The 22,162-nt window shown below is 47.7% G+C and overlaps 1 protein-coding gene across 6 annotated transcripts in view; it reads left to right on the top strand.

Annotated features, from left to right (window-relative positions):
- The window catches only part of LOC124605815 (deoxynucleoside triphosphate triphosphohydrolase SAMHD1), a 355,281-nt gene that overhangs the window by 331,458 nt on the left and 1,661 nt on the right, over positions 1–22,162 (top strand). For all 6 annotated transcript variants that reach the window (XM_047137726.1, XM_047137725.1, XM_047137728.1 and 3 more), the window contains one exon: positions 1,074–1,360. In XM_047137726.1, coding sequence (XP_046993682.1) covers positions 1,074–1,360 — 287 coding nt within the window. The remainder of the gene's footprint in view (positions 1–1,073; positions 1,361–22,162) is intronic.

Here is a 22,162-nt window from a genome sequence, read left to right as displayed (position 1 = left end):
CAAGGAACTATACTTGGTCCATTACTCTTGATGCTATACACAAGTCACATGCCAAACACGGTTAATTGTAACAGTATTGTTAGTTATGCAGATGATAAAACTCAACTGTTAAAAGACTGAAAAATCTAGAAATAAAAGGCATTTTGGAAATAATTAAGGTTTTCAGAAATAAATTTACGCAATATTATTAAAACACCTTGTTTAAATTTCAGACTAAAAGACTTGGTAAAACATAGATATTAACATTTGCATTGATAATTACGTACCAGAAAACTCTGTATACACAAAATTTATTGGCATGATAATTTAGGAAAGTGTAAATTAAGGTCAGCACAAATCTATATACTCTGCACAAACCAAGCTATGTAAAACACAAATATTAGGAAAATGACATACCTTATGCTAAGTCAGTCTGCATTAAGCTCTGGTATAATTCTGTGGGGAGCCCCTCTGAAACAAATAAAAACAGACTATTCAAACTGCAGGAAAGAAAAATAAGAATGACAGCAACCCACAATGGAGTGAATCCGGGTGGGTGTTTAAAGCACTTAAGATATTCACCCTATTTGGTATATGCCTTTATGGATAGCTTCCATGATCTCACACACACCACTATGAAATTTGAAGCAAAAGCAAGTTGTTGCGGACCAAAAGCCCTATAAGGAGTCTTGTAAATGTAAAAATTTTTTTAAAAAATATATGAAACATTTTTTGATAAAGTTTTTCTGTAATATGTGATATTTTATGCAATAAAGTGTAAGCCAGATTGTAGTATAACACTGTGTGTAATATGTAATATAGTTTACATTAACAACAAAATTCCCTGAAAGAATATATAATGTTGCATAAATGACGTAAGCAAAATTGTGATGTCATGTGATGTAGGCATAGGACTTATGATGTATGTAATTATAGTTTACCTAATGCAAGTTATTAGATGTAGTATTGTATACTTTCTCCATTTATAAACAAATTTGACTTGAGCTATACACTGTACATTGTCAGCATATCCAATAAGCATTATAATTACTGTTAGAGTATTGTGTTCGTTAATGGTAATGTTGTGTTCCCAGGTTGCTGAACGGATGCAGTCAATAAGAAATCAGACAAAAGATGAGAGTGAAATTCAGAGATTACTGTTAAAATCTTTTGTTTCAAATGCAAAAGAAATGATACGGAAAACTGGACTTCTAACAGATGCTCAGGTAGAAAGCCTAATCTACAAAAAAATAGAGATGAAAGTTCGGCATGCACCTGAAAGAGATGCTCTCGACACTGTTTATGTGTACAGTAAATACACACCTGAGAAGGGGACTGCACTAAGAAACTGGAAGAATGTTCCTATTTATCCTATTGATGTGTAAGTATAACTAAACAGATAAACTACGTAACTGTATCAGAAAGAGAATTCACCAAAAAGAAAAAAAAGATAAGCTGAATAGCTGGCTATCTTTGACCTTCAGGAGGCAAAATGTTAGCTACTGCCGACGGGTGCACGCTGAAGTAACACAGGGGATTAGCTTGTAGAGCTATTTGTCTCTTCCTTGGTAAGGAGAGAGGGATAAGCTGGGGAAGGTTAAAGAGGAAGAGCAGGTTACTCACACTTCAGGGTTAGAAGGACCTATCTGTCGAAGATTTGTATTGTATTGTATTGTATTGTATTTATTGGTCCAGTAAATCTTACATGTACAGTACAGCACATCAGATATTGGACAGGTCAAAGTATATCTTATAATTAAAACACTTTAGAAACTAGAAAATTATGTTCACAAAATTTTACAGCACTTCATATACTGGGCAAGTCAATGTGTAAGTTATAATTAAACCACATTAGAAACTTGAAGTTCACAACTGAATACATGTATAAGCCAATATTAACGATTAAAGTATTTGCATGATCCTTACTTAAGCTCTAAGGATTTTTGAGGAACTCTTCTACACTATGAACTGACATGTACACTAGAGAATTACATTCACAGAATTTTACTTCATATACTGGGCAAGTCGCTATACAACTTATACTTGAACCCCATTATAAACTTGAGAATTACATCTGAATGCATTTATAGGCCAATATTAATAGTTACAGTATTTGCATAATCATCACTTAGACTCTTGAGGATTTTGGAGGAACTCTTCCACACTGTAAAAGCAATGTGTCAACAGATATTCTTTTAATGCTGCTTTAAAATTTTTTACATCTGTCATTACTTTAATTTCTCTTGGCAATTTATTGTAGATAATTTTTCCATGGTGTAATGTTCCTTTTTGGCACAAACTGGTTTTTGTATGGAGTACATGAAAGTCAGTTTTCTGTCTTGTATTATGATGATGAACATTTTCATTTTTGGGGAGGATACTAGGATTTGTTATTGTGTATTTTTTTATAAACATTGCACTTTCAAATAGGAAAATACATGGAAGGGGAAGAATCCCCATCCTTTTAAATAATGGTCTACATGGTTTGTTCCTTTTTATTCCAGCCATGATTCTCACTATTCTTTTTTGCATCCTGAAGAGTTTTAGGCAGGATGGCGAGTTACCCCAAAAAGTGATCCCATATTTTAGGACAGAATGTATATTAGAATAGTAAACTGTCATTAGACAGTCCTTATGACAGCAGTTTTCTAGCACTCTCATTAAATAACACATGGTACTTAGCTTCTTTAATATGTTGTCAATGTGAGTTTCCCATCTAAGATTATCCTGTAGCCAGACCCCCAGAAATTTTGTATTAGGCACACTTGCAATATCCGTGTCTGACACCTGAATTCTTATATCCTCTTCAATGTTTCTCTTGATATTATGAAAATTTAATGCTACTGTTTTGCTTTTATTTATTATTAGTTTGTTTTGGTTGAACCAGTTTACAACATTTGTTAATGCTTCAGACAGTCTTGTCTGTAGTATCTCTGCAGTCTTCCCGCTGACTAATATGCTTGTGTCATCTGCAAACTGGACAGTGCTATGGTACTGGTTGGCTGATGTTAGGTCATTTATATATAGCAAAAATAGGATAGGGCCCAGTACCGAGCCCTGCGGTACTCCATATTTTACTGCTTTATAATCAGAATAGTGTCTTGTTGATTTATTTTCTTTGTGAAAATGTATTTCTACTACTTGCTTGCGGTCAGTAAGATATGATCTAAGCCAGCTGTTAGGCATACCTCTGATACCAATTCTTTCAAGCTTCTGCAGCAATAGAGTGTGGTGTATGATGTCAAAAGCCTTAGACAGATCAAGGCATATGCCAGTTACTTTTTGTCCACTATCAATTTTTTCGAGTACTTCACCCAGAAATTCATATATTGCTGTTTCTGTTGATCGGCCTTTCCGGAAGCCATGTTGGGTTGTGGATAATATTTTGCACTTTTCTAGAAAATCTAGCAACCTCTTATGAAAATTTTTTTCTAGTATTTTAGAAAATGTAGATAGCAAGGCAATAGGTCTATAATTGGCTATGTCTTCTTTCTTACCCTTTTTGAACAGTGGTTTTAGTTTCACTGTCTTTAAGCAGGAAGGAAAGCCTCCATTTGTTAATGAACTGTTGAAAATGTGGGCTAATGGTATTGCAATGAGGTCCCCCACATTTTTAATGACATAATCTGGAATCTCATCCACACCTGTTGAAAATTTTGTTTTTAACTCTCTTATTGATAGTATAATTTCCTTAGGGTTGGTTGGAGTAAGAAATAGGGAGTTGCAGTTTCTATTTTGATTGGATGGTGTTGTAGCAGGATTTTTATTTGAAGATTTTATGTCAGATAGTAATTTTTCACTAATATTTGCAAAGTATGTATTAAAAGCATTGGCTACTTCTTCTGGATTTGTAATTTTTTTGCCATCTTGGATTACCTGGAGATTTACATTTTGGGAGGTCTCGTTTCCTACTTGTTCTCTGATTATCTTCCACATGGCTTTCATTTTGTTCCTGGCCATTTTTATATGGTGATCATTTGTTGTTTTTTTAGATTCTTTTATGACTTTGTGAAGCACTCTCTTATAATTCTTGAAATGCGCCAGAAATTCTTCTGTAACATTTTGTGTTTTTGAGATTTCATAAAGTCTCCTCTTTTCAGCACATGATATTTTAATGCCTTTCGTCAGCCATGTAACATTTCTTTTTTTAGTTTTTAATGTTTGGTTTTTAACTGGAAAAGAAATATTGAAATAATGGGAGAATATTTCCATGAACATGTCAAACTTTTTACATGTGTCCTCATAGTTGTCTATATCATTCCATGTTTCTTTTTTCAGTAAGTGCCTGAAGTGTTCTAGGTTGTGCTTGCTAAAATTTCTACCTTTTCTTGTCATTTGTTGTTCAGTATTTCCTGCAGTGTCTACTGGGAATTCAATAAACTGTGCATAATGATCACTGAAACCTGTATTCATATTTCCAGATTTGTATAAATATTTATCTGTATTTATTAGTATCTGATCTATAGCACTGCTTGACGATTTGGTGACTCTGGTGGGGGATTTGATAGTTGTATGTATGTTGTAGGTTTTTAATAAGGCCTCAAGGTTTAATCTGTCTTTTGAGTTCTTGTTGAAATCTATATTAAAATCACCACATATGATGGTTGTTTTACTAACTATTTTTATACTGTTAAGTGCCTTCTCAAGATTTTCAATGAAAGTAGTTACGTTTCCATCTGGGCTTCTATATATGCAAATAACAATTATATTTAAATTTGTCAGTTCTGTAGCAGAAATTTCGAAGTTTTGCTCTTCCCCTAGCTGGTTAGTGAACTTTAAATTTTCGTGTTTGACGTCCTCTCTAACATATATGCATGTTCCTCCATGCATGGAGGTTTTCCTACAAAAAAAAGATGAAAGGGTAAAGCCCTCTATCCTTGTGTGATGTAACATATTTTCGGATAACCAGTGCTCACTAACACATATAACAGACACTTCTTTTAGTTCATTTTCTAACAATATTTCTATCTCACTAACTTTATTTGATAAGGATTGTACATTTTGGTGCAGGAGCATAAATTTCGACGATGACTTATTTACTAGGTTGTTTTGGCGTACCTTATGTTCGACAGCTGCACATGACATATCATTTTTAACACTTTTACAATTGAAGTTTTCTTTCCAGAGAGATGTTTTAGAAGATGAAATCAACATTTCTCTGGAATCACTTGCCATAAAAAACGTTGTGGTTCTTTCCTGTTTCGTATTGGGCGAGTTGACTTGTAGTGTGATGGCGTTTCTGCTGTAATTTTTGGAGTTGTAATTTGAGGAACCGCAACCAGGCTAGATGGGGATCCTCTTCTTGCCGCTTCAACACTTCCTGAAGTCATTGGAGTGATATTCTCTTTATTTGAAATTGGTGATTCCGTTGCTGCTGCTGCTGCAATTGCAGGCTGCACTAAGCCTGGCTGATTTCGGTTTAATTGTTCCATGATTGCATCGCACAGTGCTACTTTCCCTTTCGTGTTTCTGTGCAATCCATGGGTAGTGAAATTCTCTCTTTTTTGACTGTCTGCATTAATATATGTCACATTGCTGAAGAGCTTACATATTTTCTCGAACTTTCGGTTGGTTGCTTTGATTTCTGCATTCACACACGATGTTTTGATGAGATCATGTCTCATAGGGATGCTTATTACAAAAACTTTCATGTCCATAACTTTTGCCAATGTTTCCCTTAAAGATCGCAAAGCGAATTTTGCCTCGTTCTTGTAGACATCGTTTGCGCCAGCTAAAATAATGCAAGAGTTACAACTTCCATGGTTACTGTGTGTGTCAATATGCTGAGTAACTTCTCGCAGTGGAGCACCTGGCTTCACAAATCCAATAACACTTTCATTTATTAGTTTTTCGTTCATGATCTTTGCCAGTCCTTTTCCATGACTATCAGAAAATAAATAAATAATGCCAGCATCTTGTTTTTTACGTTGACTGTTTTCGTTTGTTGTTTTCGGTTCCGAAACTTTCGTTTGTATATCTGCTTCACTTTGTCTGTTCGTTTTTTCTGATAGCACACTGAATCTGTTTTTGCACACGATATTAGAATCAGTCAATAACTTTCTTTGAGAATTTGACAGTTTACTTTTCACTACCGGTATGTTTTGAAGTTCGCGATTTCGAGGAAAGTTTGATATGTTTTCATGCTTTTCCGCTACCATGCTATAGTTGTTTGTTTGCACACGTTTTTGTTTACTTTCAGTTCCTTGCAACAGTTTTTCTTCATATGGCTGTATTCCATGATTTACTACACTCGATTTTTGCACACTGTTTTTTGTATTAAAGTTACACTGCTTCTTTGAGATTTATCTTCCTGGATAGAGTTTTCTTCGGTCACTGATTCCCATTTTCCTGTGGAGGCCGTGTCTTCTTGCTTCCCGTATTTTCCCGATTGAAGTTCTTTTATATCCTGTTTTAGAGTACCGATTATGAATTGTAGACTTTTTATACGTTCATTTAGCTTTGATATCTCGTCCTTACAACTCATACACGATTTCTTTTTTCCATCGAATTTTACTTTTTTTTGCGGAGATACACGATTTACAAGATGTGGGGAGACATGAATATATTGGGCTTTCTTACTTCCCTTCTTACAAGAGGAACATAAATTTAACAGCATAGTACTCACTATTGTCCACTGCACCAGATGAGTCTGATAGTCTATAACAGAAATGGACCTAGCCTACCTGTCGCCATGGTTTTAGCACTACCTTGATGCCCCCAGATGATGAAGTTAAGCCGACTAGCTAATCCACTCCTAGTATTAAAAAATTGGGGATATTAATTTTGTTTTTGGATCCACACACAAACATTTTGGAGAAGTTTCATTTATCATCACACACAAAACACACAATTCTGTCATTCTGTTTTATAAATAAGAAAAACATTTGCAGAAAACCTACTTTCTGAGCTTCAGTATTCACAAAATCAATGACAATGTCACCAGTGTGAATATGGACACCATGTTCAGTACTAATCAAAGATAAATTGATGTCTTCTTTGTGACAATGTTGATCAGAGCTAATTAGTTATTTAGAAAAAGATCTTTCACATCGGTCCTGATCCCCCCCCCCCCCCCCCCCTTCAAAGGTCAAAGGTAGCATCCATTTTGCGAAATGTATTGGACAGAGTTTAAATTACGTGGTTGGCTGGGTTTGGCATCAAATTTGAAAGGCCCACCTTTTATTGAACCTGGTTTGTTTGGAAACACCTTCTTATATTTCAGAAGCAAAGTCTCTAACTACCCTTCTTAAGTTTGGTTAATTACTTTAACATCATTCACTTTATATTATCATCTGAAATTTCAGTTTCAACCTTGTTCTGACTATTTCTTTTTCTTTTTGTGAGGCTGTTTCATTCTTCCTGGTTTCCTATTGAAAACATCCACGAATCACCTTTAGGTAGCATTTACCCTGTACTACCTTGTGAGGACTAGCACTGTGAACAAATCTTATCTCATTCTTTGCACCATGTACAATCATTGTCATATTACCCTTTTCAAAATCTGTAATAGCTGTGTGGTTTACAAAGAGATTTGTACCTAGACAAGACGAGTACATCATCTAGTACCACCATGGCATTAACCTTCAATACTATTCTCAACCTAGACCCCCCTGCAACGGTAATACTGGTACATCTCTTTAGCTTATTATCTCCTCAAAAAGCCTCAGTACCATTAATCTCAGCACTTACTACAGGTTGACAGTCCCCTTTATTTCTATCTATGATTCTCTCCCACACTCCCTCTCCCTCTCCCACACCCACCCTCCCCATCTCCCCCACCCCCTCACACCCACCCTCTCTCCTTCTCCCCCACCCCACCCTCTCTCCTTCTCCCCCACCCCACCCTCTCTCCTTCTCCCCCACCCCACCCTCTCTCCTTCTCCCCCACCCCACCCTCTCTCCTTCTCCCCCACCCCACCCTCTCTCCTTCTCCCCCACCCCACCCTCTCTCCTTCTCCCCCACCCCACCCCCTCTCCTTCTCCCCCACCCCACCCCCTCTCCTTCACCCCCACCCCACCCCCTCTCCCCCACCAGACCCCCTCTCCCCCACCAGACCCCCTCTCCCCCACCAGACCCCCTCTCCCCCACCAGACCCCCTCTCCCCCACCAGACCCCCTCTCCCCCACCAGACCCCCTCTCCCCCACCAGACCCCCCTCTCCCCCACCAGACCCCCACTCCCCCACCAGACCCCCCTCTCCCCCACCAGACCCCCTCTCCCCCACCAGACCCCCACTCCCCCACCAGACCCCCTCTCCCCCACCCCCACCCCCTCTCCCCCACCCCCACCCCCTCTCCCCCCACCCCCACCCCCTCTCCCTCTCCCCCACCCCCTCTCCCTCTCCCCCACCCCCTCTCCCTCTCCCCCGCCCCACCCCCCCTCCCTCTCCCCCGCCCCACCCCCCCTCCCACTCCACTGCCCCACCCCCCCTCCCTCTCCACCGCCCCACCCCCCTCCCTCTCCACCGCCCCACCCCCCCTCCCTCTCCACCGCCCCACCCCCCTCCCTCTCCACCGCCCCACCCCCCCTCCCTCTCCACCGCCCCACCCCCCCTCCCTCTCCACCGCCCCACCCCCCCTCCCTCTCCACCGCCCCACCCCCCCTCCCTCTCCACCGCCCCACCCCCCCTCCCTCTCCACCGCCCCACCCCCCCTCCCTCTCCACCGCCCCACCCCCCCTCCCTCTCCACCGCCCCACCCCCCCTCCCTCTCCACCGCCCCACCCCCCTCCCTCTCCACCGCCCCACCCCCCCTCCCTCTCCACCGCCCCACCCCCCCTCCCTCTCCACCGCCCCACCCCCTCTCCCTCTCCACCGCCCCACCCCCTCTCCCTCTCCACCGCCCCACCCCCTCTCCCTCTCCACCGCCCCACGCCCTCTCCCTCTCCACCGCCCCACGCCCTCTCCCTCTCCACCGCCCCACGCCCTCTCCCTCTCCACCGCCCCACGCCCTCTCCCTCTCCACCGCCCCACGCCCTCTCCCTCTCCACCGCCCCACGCCCTCTCCCTCTCCACCGCCCCACGCCCTCTCCCTCTCCACCGCCCCACGCCCTCTCCCTCTCCACCGCCCCACGCCCTCTCCCTCTCCACCGCCCCACGCCCTCTCCCTCTCCACCGCCCCACGCCCTCTCCCTCTCCACCGCCCCACGCCCTCTCCCTCTCCACCGCCCCACGCCCTCTCCCTCTCCCACGCCCTATCCCCCGCCCCACGCCCTATCCCCCGCCCCACGCCCTATCCCCCCCCCACGCCCTCTCCCTCTCCCTCTCCCACGCCCTCTCCCTCTCCCACGCCCTCTCCCTCTCCCTCTCCCACGCCCTCTCCCTCTCCCTCTCCCACGCCCTCTCCCTCTCCCACGCCCTCTCCCACGCCCTCTCCCTCTCCCACGCCCTCTCCCACGCCCTCTCCCTCTCCCACGCCCTCTCCCACGCCCTCTCCCTCTCCCACGCCCTCTCCCACGCCCTCTCCCTCTCCCACGCCCTCTCCCACGCCCTCTCCCTCTCCCACGCCCTCTCCCACGCCCTCTCCCTCTGCCCTCTCCCTCTGCCCTCTCCCTCTCCCACGCCCTCTGCCCTCTCCCACGCCCTCTGCCCTCTCCCTCTCCCACGCCCTCTGCCATCTCCCACGCCCTCTGCCCTCTCCCTCTCCCACGCCCTCTCCCTCTGCCCTCTCCCTCTCCCACGTCCTCTCCCTCTGCCCTCTGCCTCTCCCCCACCCCACACCCTCTCCCCCAAGCCACACCCTCTCCCCCAAGCCACACCCCTTCCCCCCTCTCCCCCACCCTCCCCCACCCTCCTCTCCCCCTCTCTCCACCCTCTCCCACCCCCTCTCCCTCTCCACCGCCCCACCCCCTGACCCTCTCCCGCCCTCTCCCACGCCCCACACCCTCTCCCATGCCCCACGCCCTTCTCTCACCCACACCCCACGCCCTCTCCCACGCCCCACGCCCTCTGCCTCTCCCCCGCCCCACGCCCTCTGCCTCTCCCCCGCCCCACGCCCTCTCCCTCACCCCCGCCCCACGCCCTCTCCCTCACCCCCGCCCCACGCCCTCTCCCTCACCCCCGCCCCACGCCCTCTCCCTCACCCCCGCCCCACGCCCTCTCCCTCACCCCCGCCCCACGCCCTCTCCCTCTCCCACGCCCTCTCCCTCTCCCACGCCCTCTCCCTCTCCCACGCCCTCTCCCTCTCCCACGCCCTCTCCCTCTCCCACGCCCTCTCCCTCTCCCACGCCCCACGCCCTCTCCCACGCCCCACGCCCTCTCCCACGCCCCACGCCCTCTCCCACGCCCTCTCCCTCTCCCACGCCCCACGCCCTCTCCCACGCCCTCTCCCTCTCCCACGCCCCACGCCCTCTCCCACGCCCCACGCCCTCTCCCACGCCCTCTCCCTCTCCCACGCCCCACGCCCTCTCCCACGCCCCACGCCCTCTCCACGCCCTCTCCCTCTCCCACGCCCTCTCCCTCTCCCACGCCCTCTCCCTCTCCCCCCGCCCCACGCCCTCTCCCTCTCCCCCGCCCCACGCCCTCTCCCTCTCCCCCGCCCTCTGCCCTCTGCCCTCTCCCTCTCCCACGCCCTCTGCCTCTCCCCCACCCCACGCCCTCTCCCCCAAGCCACACCCTCTCCCCCACCCTCCCTCTCCCCCCTCTCCCCCACCATCCCTCTCCCCCCCTCTCCCCCACCCTCCCTCTCCCCCCTCTCTCCTCCCTCTCCCCCCCTCCGCTCCCCACCCGCTCCCCCCCTCTCCGCTCCCCCATCTCTCACCCCTCTCTCACCCCCTCAGCTCCCCCCTCTCACACCTCTCTCCCCCCCTCCGCTTCCCACCCTCCGCCCCCCTCCGACCCCCCCTCCACCCCCCTCCTCCCCCTCCCTCCGCCACCCCTCCGCCCCCCCTCCGCCCCCCCTCCGCCCCCCCTCCGCCCCCCCTCCGCCCCCCCTCCGCCCCCCCTCCGCCCCCCTCCGCCCCCCCTCCGCCCCCCCTCCGCCCCCCCTCCGCCCCCCCCTCCGCCCCCGCTCCGCCCCCCCACCGCCCCCCTCCGCCCCCCTCCGCCCACCCTCCGCCCCCCCCTCCGCCCCCCCTCCGCCCCCCTCCGCCCCCCCTCCGCCCCCTCCGCCCCCCTCCGCCCCCCCTCCGCCCCCCTCCGCCCCCCTCCGCCCCCCCTCCGCCCCCCCTCCGCCCCCCTCCGCCCCCCCTCCGCCCCCCGTCCGCCCCCCCCGTCCGCCCCCCCCGTCCGCCCCCCCTCCGCCCCCCCGTCCGCCCCCCCTCCGACCCCCCCTCCGACCCCCCCTCCGACCCCCCCTCCGCTCCCTCCTCCGCCCCCCCTCCGCCCCCCCTCCGCTCCCCCTCTGCTCCCCCCTGCGTTCCCCCTCTGCTCCCCCCCTCCGTCCCCCCCCCCCTCCGTTGCCTCCTCCGTTCCCCCCCCCCCCCTCCGTTGCCTCCTCCGTTCCCCCCCCCCTCCGCTACCCCCCTCTGCCCCAAAGCTTTTGAGCTTTTGGCCATTGTCAACAACGAATGCACACGCACACAAATGCAACTCGTGCACGCGACTGTAGTCTTAAGCAACTGAAACCAGACTGCGAACAACAGCACCAGTGCATAATGGGAGTGGCGACTGGGTGGGGGTGAGGAGGAGGCTGGGGCGGGGAGGGAGAGGGATAGTATGGTGGGGTTGGCAGACAGTGAAGTGTTTGAAGTGTTGCAGGTTAAACGGAGTGCAGGGGTGATGTTAGGAAGGGGGGGGGGGGGGGGGGACGGAGCGGAAAAGGATAAAAATGAAAACACTGGGTGTGACAGTGGAATTACGGCTGTGTAGTGTTTGAACATGAATAGGGAAGTGACTGGATGGGTGAGGACAGTGACTTACAAAGGTTGGTACCAGAGGGTTACAGGAACGTAGGATATATTGCAGGGAAAGTTCCCACCCACACATTTCAGGAAAGCTGGTGTTGATGGGAAGGATCCGTGTAGCACAGGCTGTGAAGCATTCATTGAAATGAAGGATATCATGTTTGGGAGGGTGTTCAGCAACAGGGTCGTTCACTTGTTTCTTGGTCACAGTTTGTTGGTGACCAGTCATGCGGACAGACAGCTTATTGGTTGTTGTACCTACATGGAATACGGTGCTGTGGTTGCAGCTTAGCTTGTAGACCACATGACTGGTTGCACAGGTAGCACTGCCTTTCGTGCAATAGGTGATGTTAGTGACCGGACTGGAGTAGGTGATGGTGGGAGGATGTATGGGACAAGTCTTGCATCTAGGTCTATTACAGGGGTATGGGTCATCAGGTAAGGGACTGGGAGCAGGGGTTGTGTTAGGATGGACGAGTATATTTTGTAGGTTCGGTGGATGGCGGAATACTACTGTGGGAGGGATGGGAAGGACAGTGGGCAGGACATTTCTCATTTCAGGGCATGACAAGAGATAATCAAGATACTGGAAGAGAATGTAATTCAATTGCTACAGTCCTCGGTGGTACTGAGTTACGAGGGTAATGCTCCTCTGTGGCCACAGTGGGACTTTGGGAGGTGGTGAGAGACTGGAAAGATACAGCACAGGTGGTTTGTTTTTGTACAAGGTTGGGAGGATAATTACAGTAAGTGAAGGCTTCAGTGAGACCCTCGGTATATTTAAAGAGGTACTGCATGTCACTGCAGATGCGACGACCATGGGTAACTAGGCTGTACGGAAGCGACTGCTTGGAAATGGGTGGCAGCTGTCGAAGTGGAGGTATTGCTGGTGGTCAGTGGGTTTGATATGGACAGAGGTACTGATGGAGCCATCTTTGAGGTGGAGGTCAACATCTAGGGAGGTGGCTTATTGGGTTGATGAGGACCTGGTGAAGCAAATGAGGGAGAAGTTGTTGAGGTTCTGGAGGAATGAGGATAGGGTGTCCTCACCTTTGATCCAGATAGCAAAGATGTCATCAATGAATCTGAACCAGGTGAGGGGTTTAGGATTCTGGGTTTTTAGGAAGGATTCCTCTAGATGGCCCATGAATAGTTTGGCATAGGATGGTGCCATGTGGGTGTCCATAGCCATACCCCGGCTTAGTTTATAGGTAATGCCTTCAAAGGAGAAGTAATTGTGGGTGAGGATATAGTTGGCCATGGCAACTAGGAAGGAGGGCACCATGTGGTAAAGGGACAGGGACAGTGGAGAATGGATGGAGGGGGTGGGTTCCAGGTAATAGGTTGAATGTGTTGGTCTACGAGAGTAGAGATTCTCTCAGTGGGCGTACAGTAACCGGCCACAATGGGGCATCCTGGGTGGTTAGGTTTATGGACTTTTAGGAAGCACGCAGGAGGTACGAGTGCGGGGAGTGATAGGGGTGAGTAGAGAGATGGACGCTGGGGAGAGGTTTTGGGATGGGCCTAAGGATTTGAGTAGTGACTGGAGATCCCGCTGGATTACTACAATGGTGTCACCATGACAAGGTTTGTAGGTGGAAGTATCAGACAGCTGGCAGAGTCCTTCCACCAGGTAATTCTTGCGGTTCAGAACAACAGTGGTAGAGGCTTTGCCCACAGGTAGGATTATAAGGTCATGATCAGTTATTAGGTGGGAGATTGCGACTTGTTTTGCCGATGTGAGGTTAGTCTGCGAGTTGAGGGATTTGGGTAATGATGGTGAGGCAAGTTCGAGGTTAAGAAATTCTGGAAAGTTAACGGGGTGGTTTGGGAGCAGTGGAGGTGGATCACGGTTGGACACAGAAGTGAACTGAGTTGGGCAAGGTTCAATATTGGTCTTTGGTTGAGTCTGAGTGTTAGGGTTGGTGGCGAAAAAGTGTTTCCACTGTAGGGACCGGGAGAAGGAAAGAAGATCATTAACAAGTCCTGCACTATTGGATTTGGGAGTGGGGCAAAATGTGAGGCTTCTGGAAAGGATTGATATTTCTGTGGGGCTAAGGCATCTGGAGGAAAGGTTCATGACTGTGTTGTGGGTCTGTTTAGGTTATTGATTCTGTATGGTGGTGGGAGTGAGTTTTGGGGGGTGGGATAAGTGTAGTAGCTCTGAGAGAAAGGGTTTGTCAGGTATGAGGTGATGCGGAGGTGGTTTGGATATTGTTGTAGAGGTGGTGGACAGTGGTACTCCAAGGTGGTAGTAGGAAGTGAGCAGGGTGGAGAGCTTTTCGAGGTGGCATTGTGCATGTTGCTGAAGTTCCTGCAGGGCAAGAGTTTAAATGTGTGTTAGGGTTCCAGGAAATTGGGATTGCATAGCAGGGATTTTCCAGATAGAGTGAAGGTACTGCATGGAGGTTTGGGCTTGATTGATTTGTTTTTACAGGACTATGTTGGGGTGAGCTAAGGATTTGCGGAATCTGAACAGGTGGGGGTCATTGCAGAAGGAGGGGTTGCAGACAGAGATGGGTAATTTGATGTTATGGCCATTAGTGAGGATTCCTTGAACCTAGCAACAACGCAGGAACAGTATGTGGGACTGGGATGTGGCTAGGGATAAGGAAACTTTTCTGTATTGACACAGATGGAAGGAGCAAGGATCCATGATGGTGGAAAAAATGCAAAAGTATATGTAAATAATGTAGAATTATGTCCGAAAAATTTCACAAAAGTACACCCAAATACATGTGAAAAATTCATGAAAAGGATAAAATGGATGCAAAAAGGGGGAAACATTATGAAATCTGAGGGAGTCGACAATAGTGAAAGGCAAAAACTCACTAAAATTGGTGAGAAGTCACAAGGGTCAACGTAAAGAATACCTTCACTGTGGATAGCAGGTCTGAGGGTGGATAAGTGTGAAGAAGGGGATGACAAATGACAGATGGGACTGGATGGTGGAATTAGGGTGTGCAAACTGGCATAGAACGGAGAGAGAGTGAGTGAGTGAGTGAGTGTGTGTGTGTGTGTGTGTGTGTGTGTGTGTGTGTGTGTGTGTGTGTGTGTGTGTGTGTGTGTGTGTGTGAGGGGGGGGGGGGGGAGGGGGGAGGATACGTAGAATGAGAATGAGATACAATATCATGTGGCACTGGAAAGGCGCGGGAGTTACATGCAAAAATACAGGAAATGACACTGGAAGAGTGATCAGTTTGAAAGTATAGGATTAATTATATTGGTGGTAGAAATGAGGGACATAAGATGCTGCACCAACAATCAGTGTGGTCGTGTAGCTATCTGTTGTGCGTAGCCAATACAGTTGATACAGTGTGGCTCATAAGTAGTGTGTGCAGTGCAGTTTGTAAGGCAACAAGAGAAATGCAGGAAAAAAGAGAAAGAGGACGGACATTGAGTATAGCGAGGCAAAAGAAAATAATAGGAAAGTAAAGCATCACTGGGTTAGGATCGAAGAAAAGCTGTCGGGCAAAAATCAAACAATGGAAAATCCAGGGTGCTGCCACACACCAAATAGTGGAGATGTTGAGCGCCAATAGGCACAGCAAAAAGACGCTCACAGTTTAAGCTTTTGGCTCATGCAAACGCAACTCACACACATGAATGCAGTCTCAGACAACTGAAACCACGCAGCAAGCAGCAGCACCAGTGCATGATGGGAGTGGTGACTGGGTAGGAGTAAGGAGGAGCCTGGGGCAGGGGAAGTAGCGGAAAGAAAGAGAAAAAAAAGTCTGGGTGTGGTGGTGGAATGATGGCTCCTTATTGCTGGAATGGGAACGGGGAAGGGGCTGGATTGGTGAGGACAGTGACTAACAAAGGTGAGGCCAGGAGGGTTATGGGAATGTAGGTTTCATTGCAGGAAAAGTTCCCACATGTGCAGTCCAGGAAAGCTGGTGTCGATGAGAAGGATCCATATGGCACAAGCTGTAAAGCAGTCATTGAAATGAAGGATGGTCCACTTGTTTCTTGGTCACAGTTGGTCTGTGGCCATTCATGCAGTACAGTGGTTGCAGTTTAGTTTCTAAACCACATGACTGGTTTCACAGGTAGTCCTGCCTTTGATGTGATAGGTGATGTTAGGGACTGGACTGGACTGGACTGGACTGGACTGGAATGGGAGGTGGTGGTGGTGGTGGTGGTGGTGGTGGTGGTGGGAGGATGTATGGGACAGGTCTTGAATCTAGGTCTATTACAGGGGTATGAGCCATGAGGTAAGAGATTGGGAGCAGGGTTGTTTAAGGATGGACGAGTATATCGCATACGTTCGGTGGATGGCAACGATGAGAGGTAATCAAAACCCTGGTGGAGAATGTAATTCAGTTGCTCCAGTCCTGGGTGGTACTGAGTTACAAGGGTAATGCTCCTATACGATCGGGATTGTGGGACTTTGGGAGGCGGTGATAGACTGGAAAGATAAGGCACAGGAGATTTGTTTTTGTACAAGGTTGGGGGGATAATTATGGTCAGTGGAGTCTTCAGTGAGACCCTCGGTATATTTTGAGAGGGATTGCTCGTCACTGGATGTGCGACGACCGTGGGTGGTAGGCTGTACGGAAGGGACTTCTTGGTATGCTGTTTTCCTTTGTTACCAATTTCTTTTGCATCGCTATACTCAGTGTCCATCCTGCTTCTATTCTTTCCTGCATTTCTCTTGTCACCTTACAAACTGCACTGCACGCCCTACTTATAAGCCAGTCTGTATCAACTGTCTCAGCTGCGCATAACAGATGGCTACAAGACCACACTGATTCTTGTTGCAGCATCTTATGTCCCACATTACTCCCACCGATATAATTAATTCTGTACTTTCAAATTGACCACTTTCCCTGTGTCATTTCCCACACATTTGCGTGTCAACTCCCACACCTTTCTGGTGCCATGCGATATTGTATCTCGTCCTACGAACCCCTGCCCACCCCTCACACTTTCTCCTGCAGATTTCATCTTCTTCCCCCGTTTTGCATCCATTTTGTGCTTTTTGTGAATTTTAACACGTATTTGGGTGTATTAATGCAAAATGTTTGTACATAAATCTACATTATTTGCATAATTTTTCACATTTTTCCACCACCGTGGATCCTTGCTTCTTCCATCTCCAGCAATACAAAAAAATTTCCTTATCCCTAGCCAGATGCCAGTCCCACATACTGTTCCTGCATTGTTGCTTGACGCAAGGAATCCCCCCTAATGGCCATAACATCAAAGTACCCATCTCTATCTGCCACCTCTCCTTCCACAATGAACCCCACCTGTTCAGATTCTGCCAATCTTTAGCTGACCCCAACATAGTCCTGCAAAACAATATCAATCATGCCCAAATCTCCCTGCAGTACCTTCTCTCTATCCGCAATCTCATATTCCTGGAACCCATAACACACATTTAAAGTCTTGCCCTGCAGGAACTTTAGCAACATGCACGATACCATCTCAAAAAGCTCTCCACCCTGCTCACTTCCTACTCCCACCTTGGAGTACCACTGTCCACCACCTCTACAACAACCTCCAAACCTCCCCCACGTCCCCTCATAACTGACAAACCCTGTCTCATAGACCCACTACACTTACCCCTCCCACCACCACCACACAGAATGCAGAACCTAAACAGACCTGCAACACAGTCATGGAAATTTCCTCCAGAAGCCTTAGTGCCACAGAAATATCACTCCTTTCCAAAGGCCTCGCCGTTTGCCCCATTCCCAAAATTCAATCGTGCAGGACTTGTTGAAGACCTTTCCTCCTCCTCCTGATCCATACAGTAGAAACACTTTTTCGCCACCAACCCTACCACTCAGACTCAACCAAAGATCAATATTGAACCTTGCCTAACTCAGTTCACTATATCAAACTATGATCCACCCCACTGCCCACAGATCACCTCTGTTAACTTTCCAGAATTTCTTAACCTCAAACCTTGCCCAAATCCCTCAACTCACCGACTAATGTTGCATCCGCAGAATGACCTGCAGTCCACCATCTAAAAACTGATCACAGCCTTATAATTATACCTGTGGACAAAGGCTCCACCACTGTTGTTTTGAACTGGAAGGATTACCTGGCTGAAGGACTCTGCCAGCTGTCTGATACTTCCACCAACAGTGACATGCTCTAGTAATCCAGCAGGATCTCCAGTCACTACTCAAATCCTTAGGCCCATCCCAGAACCTCTCCCCAGAGTCCATCTCTCTACTCACCCCTTCCACTACCCACACTCCTACCTTCTATGTGCTTCCCAAAGTTCATAAACCTAACCACCCAGGATGCTCCATTGTGGCCGGTTACTGTGCCCCCACTGAGAGAATATCTGCTCTCGTAGACCAACACCGTCAACTTATTACCCGGAACCTACCCTGCTATATAAAAGATACCAATCATCCCCTCCATGGACTTTCTACTGTTCCTGTCCCTTTACCACACAGTGCCCTGCTCAGCACTATTGATGCCACCTGCCTCTACAATAACATTTCAAATGCCCATGGCGTTATGACTATTGAACACTACCTTTCTTAATACCTGACAGATTCCAAACGAACAACCTGCTTCCTAGTCGCTATGACCAATTACATCGTCACCCACAATTACTTCTCCTTTGAAGGCGTTACCTACAAACAAACCCAGGGTACAGCTATGGACACCTGCATGGCACCATCGTATGCCAACCTAGTCATGGGCCATCTAGAGGAATCCGTCATAAAACCCCATAATCCTAACCCTTCTCCTAGTTCAGATTCATCGATGACATCTTTGATATCTGGATCAAAGTTGAGGACACCCTATCCACATTTTTCCAGACCTGAACTACTACTCCCCCATTTACTTCACCTGGTCCTACTCAACCCAACAAGCCAACTTCCTAGATTTTGACCTCCACCTCAAAGTTAGCTACATTAGTACCTCCGTCCATATCAAACCTACTGACCACCAGCAATACTTCCACTTTGACGATGCCACCCGTTCCATATCAAGAAGTCCCTTCCGTACAGCCTAGCTACCCATGGTCGTCGCATCTGCAGTGACATGCAGTCTGTCGTGAAATATACCAAGGGTCTCGCTGAAGCCTTCACTGACCGTAATTATCCTCTCAACCTTGTACAAAAACAAACCTCCCATGCCTTATCTTTCCAGTCTCTCACCACCTCCCAAAGTCCCACCGTCCGGCCACATAGGAGCATTCCCCTCACACCTCACCCAGGACTGGAGTAATTGATTTACATTCTCTGCCAGTGTTTTTATTACCTCTTGTCATGCCCTGAAATGAGAAATATCCTGCCCACTATTTTTCCCACCCCTTCCACAATGGTAATCTGCCATCCACCGAACCTACAAAGTATACTCGTCCATCCTCACAAAACCCCTGCTCCCAGTCCCTTACCTCTTGGCCCATACCCCAGAATAGACCTAGCTGCAAGACTTGTCCCATACATCCTCCCACCACCACCTACTCCAATCTGGTCACTAACGTCACCTATCGCATCAAAGGCAGGGCTACCTGTGAAACCAGTCATGTGGTCTACAAACTAAGCTGCAACCACTGTGCTGCATTACCTGTAGGCATGAAAACCAACAAGATGTCTGTCTGCAAAAATGGCCACCGACACACTGTGGCCAAGAAACAAGTGGACCATGCTTCATTTCAGTGACTGCTACATAGCCTGTGCAATATCGATCCTTCCCACCAACACCAGCTTTTCTGAATTGTGCTGGTGGGAACTTTCCCTGCAATACATCCTACGTTCTCATAACCCTCCCGGCCTCAACGTTCATTAGTCACTGTGCTCACCCATCCAGTCACTTCCCTGTTACCACTCCAGCTGTAGGTGCCCCGGTCGCCTACGGTGGACTGGATGGCCGAGCTCTGACCTCTCCAGTTGTCAGGATGCTAGGAAATGGCTGTAGAAGCGTCAGAAAGGCCAAAGAAACATTCTTAATTCATAACACCTTTTTTCCTGCTGAGTACAATGTGGCTTGGTGATATCAACGGCCTTCCCCGAGTCCTCGCTGACTCGTAACGATGACACCAGATCCGGGCCACACAGTCTTGCTAGTGCAGCGCCGCGTGCTGTGACGTAGCGGAGGAATGGGGCTGGGTGGCAGCTCAGCTGTGGACAGCAAGCTGCTGCGCGTGGAAGGCTCCGGGTTGGAGTCCCGGCACTGTCGGCACCAGAAGCGTTCTCGTAGTGCGGAGTGTACTCTATCCCACCCCGTCTTCTTCCCTGCTCCCACTGGTGGCTCGTCCGCAGTGGACGGGCGGAACGGGCTGCAGTCCCCCAGCGTCGATGGCTCACCCGGTTGTGACGGCAGATGCACAGGGCCTAGGCCCCACATGATCTCGACAACGGCTCACTGATGTGGTCAGCATTGGCAGCAAGCGAGTCTGCCACAATGTCTGCTAATCCTGGGTTGATGATTGACAGCGGCTGCAGAGAGGACCAGAGCTGGTATTGTCCCCTCACGTCTGCTGCTGGATCGGCCATCCTTACTGCAACATCTCCTTCATAAAGGTTAACACGTCGATCACCGAGCTGAGTGCTTCTGTGTGTGTGTGTGTGTGTGTGTGTGTGTGTGTGTGTGTGTGTGTGTGTGTGTGTGTGTGTGTTGGAGGCCAATAGCCGAAAGTTTTATTTGTGAGAGTCTTTTTGTTGTGCCTGTTTGTGACTCAGCATCTCCGCTATTGGGTGAGTGGCAACTTTCCTTCTCATAATATTGGTGGAACTTGTAATTCTTTCATTCATTTCTTTAAATTCTTTGCTAGAATTCATAATAACTGTTGGTATCTTTTTAATTACAGAAACCTCCATTTTGTCATTATTCTCCATGAATTTTTCCTTATGACACCAAACTTTTTGTTAGTAGCCTTAGCAGATTCTTCTAATTTGCTGTTAGTATGCTAGGAGATATTGATCTATTTTTTTTTTTTCAGTGATAGCTGTCTCCACTTTTTTCGGGTTTCTTTTTAGGTGCTTCTATTTTGCTTGTAACATTTCTTGCATATTAAAGTTTACACTTTTACTCTCATTAGTTTCACCCCATTTACTTACTGCCTGAGTTCTTTCTTAAACAGAGTCTGGCATGTAGCCTAAAATTTCTTGAACCATTTCTGGCTCTTCACTTTCTGCTAAATCACTTACCATGCTCTGCCTTTTCATTTTAGGTCATCTCGAGCAACACACACCATAATATTTAATTACTACTAATTATTAACCTCTTCTTATAACTAATGAGAGACATTGCTTCTTTGTTTAAGCTCACTTGCCTTCTGAATGATGTTACTGGTTGCAGAATGTGCATGCACCTCTTCCATGTGCCGAACTCTGGACTTTGAGTGTGCATCTCAAGCGTACACCCTTACATCTTTCACTGTGTACTGAATTGCTTTCCACATCTTTTCCAAGCATGATGTTTCTTCCTGTGAACGCATCACTAGCCTCATCATGTCTGCTGCCACTATATTCCTTCTTCCTTCTCATATTGTCTTTCTGATGATAATTCATTATATTTAACTCACAAAATTTTTATAATCCTGGGACACAGATTCAATGTTTCTGCAACATTAAGTTATTACATTCTGCTATGCATATTTTTTGCACTCTGTGATGTGCATAATACCACCTCACATTACACTGGACTCACATACGGGCGGACAACAGTTGAGACCCATTTCTGGCTTTTTCGTGATTTCCCTAAATCACTTAAGGCAAATGCTGTGATGGTTACTTTGCAAGAGCATGGCTGACTTTCTTCCCCATCCTTCCCTAATCCAATGGGTTTGATAACCTCCCTCATTGGTCTCCTCCCCCCGAATCAATCAATCAGTCAACCAACCAACCACATTACTACCCACAATTACAGTCACTCTTAGTTCACAGTTCACTTCCAGCACAATTCTAAATCTATACTAAATTTTGACACTATTCCTCTTATTAGTTTGCAGTACTGGCATTCTGAATCAATGAATGTCAGTTTGCATCTCCTATACACAATACTGGCTTTTGAACAAATTATTCCCAGCATAGAGATGCCACACAGCAAGAATGGTACTAAACTTGTATAAAAGTCACTCCTTCGCATGTAAGACTGCAAAAGTTAAGTTAACCTTTCGTGGATCAACTTAGAGACCCAGTGCTTAGAACTCGTCCCCACCTTTCATGTGTCATTTTCTCACTGATGTAGTCCCTTGAAGCAGTTCTTGCAATGCTATTGGGTTCTTTCAAAGTTGCATACAGTCTATCTGTGTGGTTGTTGGTGGAAATGCAGGTACCTAATCAACTCTAAATTAATTCTGGGATGCCACTACAGTGCATTTATTGATGCCACTACAGTGCATTTATTGATGCCACTACAG

The sequence above is a fragment of the Schistocerca americana genome, chromosome 3, assembly GCF_021461395.2.
Source record: "Schistocerca americana isolate TAMUIC-IGC-003095 chromosome 3, iqSchAmer2.1, whole genome shotgun sequence".
Classification (NCBI taxonomy): domain Eukaryota; kingdom Metazoa; phylum Arthropoda; class Insecta; order Orthoptera; family Acrididae; genus Schistocerca; species Schistocerca americana.
The sequence above is the reverse complement of the archived record's forward strand: the minus strand, read 5'-3'. Positions and strand labels throughout refer to the sequence as shown.